The sequence below is a fragment of the Apteryx rowi genome, unplaced genomic scaffold (genome assembly GCF_003343035.1).
Source record: "Apteryx rowi isolate R43461 unplaced genomic scaffold, aptRow1 scaffold_182, whole genome shotgun sequence".
NCBI classification, from domain to species: Eukaryota; Metazoa; Chordata; class Aves; order Apterygiformes; family Apterygidae; genus Apteryx; species Apteryx rowi.
This window is the reverse complement of record NW_020448108.1, coordinates 810,878-816,877: the sequence shown is the minus strand read 5'-3', so window position 1 is coordinate 816,877 and position 6,000 is coordinate 810,878. Positions and strand designations below refer to the sequence as shown.

The following is a 6,000-nucleotide window of genomic DNA, read 5'->3' as shown; positions in this document are numbered from 1 at the left end:
CGCCGTGCGCCGTCGTGTTGGGGACGGAAAGCGCGGCCGGCGGGTCGCTCGGCGGCAGGCTGGGAGCTGTAGTCCCGGCTCCCCTTGCCGCCCCGCGGCCTGCGCCGCCCTGCGGGGCGCCTCGTCGGCGGGTGCCCTGCGGGCTGGGGGAGCCCGGTTGGGGTTGGGGTTCGCCCGCAGAGCCGCTCCGCGGCCCGGTGCGGTGAGCGGTAGGCGGGCCGCTGGAGAAGTGTGCGAAATCTCGAAGACCTGTTTTTCTTTTCCTGCTTCTCCTGCCCTTGAGGAATAAACAGTAAGATAATGCACGAGCCAGCCGAGCGAAAAGACCCTTGGCTGTTTTGAAATAGTAGGTTTGGCAATGAGCTTAATGTTATCGCCAGGGATGAAGGGCAGAAGAAATAGTTTGAGCGTATTTCCGAAGTATTGGCCTTCAGATCTAAGGCGCTGCTGTGTGCTGCGTAACTTGCTGCTTTTGTTTTCTGCTGACGTCCACGAGGATAATGTTCCTGTTCTGCTCCTTGGGTCAGATGTTCCTGGAGCTCGGTTGCGTGCAATATGGGATGCTGCAATGGGGGAGATGTCTCTTATGTCACCGGAAAAACAGGATCTCAAGGTGGAGTAAGAAGGATCTTTAAGTTACACTGATCCTTAAATCTGAGGACACAAATCCGAAGCTATTTATTCCACTGACAACTGGGATAAAGTGCCGTCATGACCACAACTGGCCTCACACCTGCTGTGATCCAAGAAATTTGTCTGTCCCTTTTACGATGCTGACATGTTTCCACTTGGTGAAACTGGTCACTGCGAGAGCGCCTGTGTGTAGATCCTCTGCATTTATCTGTGTGGCATCTAGCTTCCCAGCTCCCACATCTGACCTTGCAAAATATTGGTTCTCAACCATGTATCTGTCGCTGTATAGCCATTTGTGTTAAACTGCTCTGAAAGGAAGAATGACCTTAGGTTAAGATTCCTGTTAATAATTAAATGATGTCATTCTGGTTAGTTGTCCACTAGTATCCATACAAGCTGTAAAGAACTGTATTTCAGATCAGAGAAGTTTTTATTCAAATGGTTAGAATCCTTTTCCTTCTTTTTGAAGGGAGAGGAAAGCTTTTTCCTAGTATTGTCTCTGTGAATGGGTGGAAAGTGCTGTAGTTTTAGGTAATAACTAAAGCTAATGGAAAAAGAAGTTGCTCAGGTAAAGGAGTGCATAACTGAACCACTGCCTTGTAGACCTACTGTCCTTTGTTTGATACACATTAAATAATCAAATTGCATCATATTTCAAAAGAAACCTGATCTTCTTTAGGATCATGAGTATTCCCAAAATGGCAATAATAATAATTATTAGTTTTAAACTGGAAAACCACTTTTCCCTGTTTTATGTATACATTGCTATAGGAAACTTTGATCTGTAGCTCCAGTCAAAAAGATAAGCTTTTTGCTCTCTGCTTAAACCTCTTATGAGGATGCTTATCACTTAGAGGACAAATTACTTGAAAGCAGTGTAAAAATGAACGTATGGCAGCTTAGAAATGAATGCCAGTTCAGCAAATTGGCCCTAAAGCTTTAAGAGCTCAGATGCAAACGAATGGAAAGTAATCTTCAGTGAGTATAGTCAGCCATTTGAATAGAGATCCTAAATCTGACATACTGTGAAAATTTTGGATTTCGGTATGCTGTTCAAACTTTTATATTAACTTTTGTGTAAAATGGGAGAATAGGATGAAGGAAGAATAGGATGAAAAAAGAAAAATACTTCTCCCCTACCAACCTTCCCCCTCAGATCTTGTAAAATAACCTGGTGATTAGTCCACTTCCATAAATGCTCCCTTAAGTGATTTGCCTACAGGCACATAATGAATTACTAGTAGAACCAGGGATAGTACCAGCAGATTTTGACTCCCTGTCTGCTTCTATGATCATACTGAATATAGTTTCTCCCAGAGTCTAATAACATTTGAACAAGAATTTAACTCCTATTTTAGTAGTGGGCCAATAAATAAGAATCAGTTTGATTTCCTAACTTTATCCTTTCTTCTGCAACCAGAATAATGCAGAAACAATTGCCTAACCCGGAGGTACTGAAAGCTATATTTGAGCTTTCGCTTTAATGAATATCTGTCCCTAAAACTCCTCTGTCATCCAGGTGGTGAAGTTGAAACACTCTGTATCCAGTGCTCTTTATTTGGTGTAGGACCTTTTGGAGAAAATGTTGGGTTTGCATAATTAAAGTAATTTGGGAGGGTTTTGTGGGGTTTGTTTGTTTTTATGAAGCATACTTCTAGAAATGCTTTAATGTAGTAGTCCTGCTGCATTTTTCTGTCAAATACAGTTTAGTTTCCAGGGAAAGTGAAAATAAATTCCCACTGCATGCACTGAATTTTCCTGTCCCACTCTCTGTTTTGCTGAGGGCCCAGACTCTCTTTGGAGTTCCTAGGATACTCTGGTGTCAATTAGTTAAGTTATGATATACAATTAGCATGACATGTCCCAGCCTCACAGTTCCTTGAGTCTGTTTGCATAAAAAGAATGGTGAATTTTATACATGATACTCAATTACACAAATAAGCATTGCTGAGAGGTCAGTGCAGAATGGCTGACATGCTACATAGAATATCTTTAAATGCCATAGGGAGCTAATTTGTTATCTTGCATAAAGGCAGGGAGGAGAAGCTGGACACATGAAATGGAACTGAGCTCAGCTGAACTGAGAGCAGATTTTTTTTTGATAAAAAGGTGGAAAAACAGTGAGCTAGCTACCTGAGTAAAGCCAGGCATTGAAATAGTTCATTTCCCTGATTTCAATCAAAAAAAAGGGGGGAGGGGGGAAGCAGGTAGGGAAACTCCCTTGTTAAAGAATGGAAAACATTAAGCTATTTATTTATTTACTTCTTCTTTGTGCATCTTGCTCTCTGTTGTTCCCTTTGGCAAGCTACCATATGGCAGAGCCAGAAGAAGGGGCATGTAATGAGCAGGCTGAAGTTTTGCTGTTGGCATGAGTGACTGCAGGATCAGTTCTGAAGTTATGAGACTTAGGGATAAATCTGACCCATTGTAGCCCATGCCACAGGATTTGGAAGTTTTTAAAGCACAAGTTAAAGCCCTGCTGTTAAGGTGACTTTCTTGTAAAATTTGCATACTATACATTTTGAAATCTGTTGTTCCTTCTGTTTTTGCAAGACAACTGGTCTTAAGTACTGAAACCAATATTCATTTTTGTAATTTTGAACAAAGACTGGAAAGAACCAGAAGTGACACATGCATTTTCTCACAAATAGGTACCTGCATTGTCATGGTAACTTGAGGATTTCTAATTCCAAACACACCCTATCTGTAGACACAAATTGGACACTGGTGCTGGAAGCAGTGATACAAAGATGCATCTTGTTTTCTTGCCATTTTAGTTCTTTTACGTATGGTGAAATGAAAGGTCTCTTTGTATATAATGTCTGTTTTTAAGTTCTCCATATTTATATTCATTCTTTTGAAAACACATTTTCTGAAAAAACGCTGTCAAGTCAACTTGCCTTTCTGTTGCATGAAGAATACTGCACAGCACCAAGGAAAAAGAGTTGTGATTGTACCAAAATACGTGAATATCTGTTCAAAATTATGCATGAACTTAACCATAAGGATATTTAAAATAATTTTATTATTACAGTCGTGCAGTTCATTCCTTGCTTTTTTTTTTTAATGGTTAGTAAATGTTGATTACTGTAGTTGTGGTGTATTTATCATGTTTCTAAGACTACTTCTGTTAAACCAGTCGTGCCTTATAATGCAGTGGGAAAGCTTTTCCTGGGACTATGGTTGCACATACCTCATAACCAGATTCTAGGTGATGTATTGATCGTATTTCTTTAAACAAATTGCATCTAGCTTTCATGCTTGATAAAGGGAAACTCGCAAGAGTATCCCAACATAGTGAATTCAGTGATGAGCTGAATGATAGTAGTGAATTAATCTTATTTGGGTTCTTCCTTCTAAAACAGACTGACAGAGCAAGGGGGTTTCCACTGTGGAGTGAACCTAGAAGCCCACAGTGATCAGCATGGGCCCTGCTCTTTTCTAATGCTTCCGATGGTGCCAGAGTGCAAGATCTTTCTTGGGGTGATTTATTTAGAGCCCTGCATGATTGGGATCCTGACAGGCTTTCAGTTTGTGCTTCCAGTGAAGTCTCCTTCCTTTCCTACCCTTCTCTCTTTCATTCTGACTTTCTTACCAGGGTAAATAGAATAAACATGATAGTTTGGGGGGTTTTTTTTGATTATCTGGATTGTATTAAGAGTTAATCCTTGGCCTCTGACAGTGTGCTCTTCCCACTGCACCCATGTTTGCCAGAGTTAAGCTGCAATAGATTGACTGTGCAGATAATGTCATGAATGTATATGTATATAACTATATATACATATATATATACATATAACTAACTAATACAGTGAGTGCTCTAGCTGGGAACCAATGCTAAAGAAATATTACAGTCCTAAGTTTGGGATGAGGGTTTTGTGTGAGGTTTAGGAAGGAGAAGCCTTTGTTAAATCTCAGATCTCTCAAATACCAGCATTTTAGATGGGGGTAAAGTTCTACATTATTGACTCTCATATCTCTATTACTTCTTCCTTCAAAAGCTTCCAAAAAAGCTTTACAAATTATCTTTGTTAACAAAACATTGCATTAATCAACTTGTGAAAGGAAAATTTATAGAAAGTATGTCATTTGATGAACTGCATTTCAAGTTCAGTGTTGGCTAGCAAAGATGAAGTTTGAGAGGTGCAATGACTTTCTGTTTTTAAATTAAATGCACTTACTGTCAAGTTATGATGAGCTTGCTGTAGTATTAGTTTCAGATGCTAAGGCTTATTCAAAATGGGATTGTCATCTTTTCTATGGTATGTAGCAAAGCAAGTTAGGCTTCTTACTTTAAATATTTTTGTTATAATAGAACCTCATGGTCCTAAATAAGTTTACAACCCTGTTGTGGTAGGGGCTGTAAAACTAAATAGAGAAGGTTTTGGCTTCATTCTTAAAAAGTTGTAAAATGTGTGTTGTAGGAATGTGAGATGGATTGGGAGCAAATCCTTCGTCTTGTTTGATGCCTGTTTCAAATGCACAGTGGCCCACTTGCTTGTGCAGGTCTGAACAGGGAGGCTAGATAAATCTTGCGGGAAGACCTGAAGACACAGAGAGAAAAGCATTTGCCCCACACCACCTCCAGGTCTGTGATGGATGTGGAGGTGGGACTCAATATCTGAGTGTTGGTCTGCTGTCCTCTCTCCTGGATCAGCATGTGTTGTCCTTTAATCTTCTCGGGTTTATGCTCTCCAATAATGAACAGTATGAGCTTGAGAGATAGTCTTAATTGCTAGTGGGATAAAAATTGGTTGATGTACTATACTAGCGAAGGTTTATATTTCTACAGTCGCATTCCTTTTCTTTGTTTTCCTGTCCTGCGGCTATGGATACAGCCTGCATCAGCAGCATGGGCGAGTGACTTGGCGTTGATCCAACAGATTCCTGACCAAATTTCTTGCTACAGCCAGGTGACTAGTCTCCTTGAATTTGCTGACAAGTCCCCTCATGCTTACATTTAAGGGAAAGATACCTGATTGTGGTATTAGGGCTTAACTAACTAGACAGAAGTCTGGGAAGTACTAAGCATATTTCACAGCCAGAGTGAACACGGGGAATAGCTTCCCCCCCCCCCCCAATCTATTGTTATGACAATGCTGGTTGCTGCTTGTAATAACAGAAAGCTGGAGGAAGCTGGGAAGGAAGTAGATGCTTGCAATTTAGTACGTTTTTGCATTTCCTGTGGACAGGGATGTAGAGGTTTCTGTGCCTTTTAGAAGGTGTCTATTGTCCAGAGTCTATAATAAATGGCTTTGGAAGTAATTTCACTTGTATTTCCCTGCATTCAAGTATGATTGGTTGCCAGGTGAAGGAACGTGTTTTTGGGAAAGTTCCTCAGCAAATCAGTTTGAGGATGATGGAACT

At 40.6% G+C, this 6,000-nt stretch overlaps 1 protein-coding gene across 7 annotated transcripts in view; it reads left to right on the top strand.

Annotated features, from left to right (window-relative positions):
• The window catches only part of ECPAS (Ecm29 proteasome adaptor and scaffold), a 64,969-nt gene that overhangs the window by 717 nt on the left and 58,252 nt on the right, over window positions 1-6,000 (top strand). For 2 of the 7 annotated variants that reach the window (XM_026061538.1, XM_026061540.1), the window contains exon 1: window positions 333-613. The exons of 1 other annotated variant lie outside the window; for it this stretch is intronic. In XM_026061538.1, the coding sequence (XP_025917323.1) occupies window positions 556-613 (58 nt within the window). In that variant the 5' untranslated portion in view covers window positions 333-555. Of the gene's footprint in view, window positions 1-315; window positions 614-6,000 lie in introns of those variants that run through there. 4 more of the 7 variants (XM_026061546.1, XM_026061544.1, XM_026061543.1 and 1 more) reach the window with 4 other exon arrangements.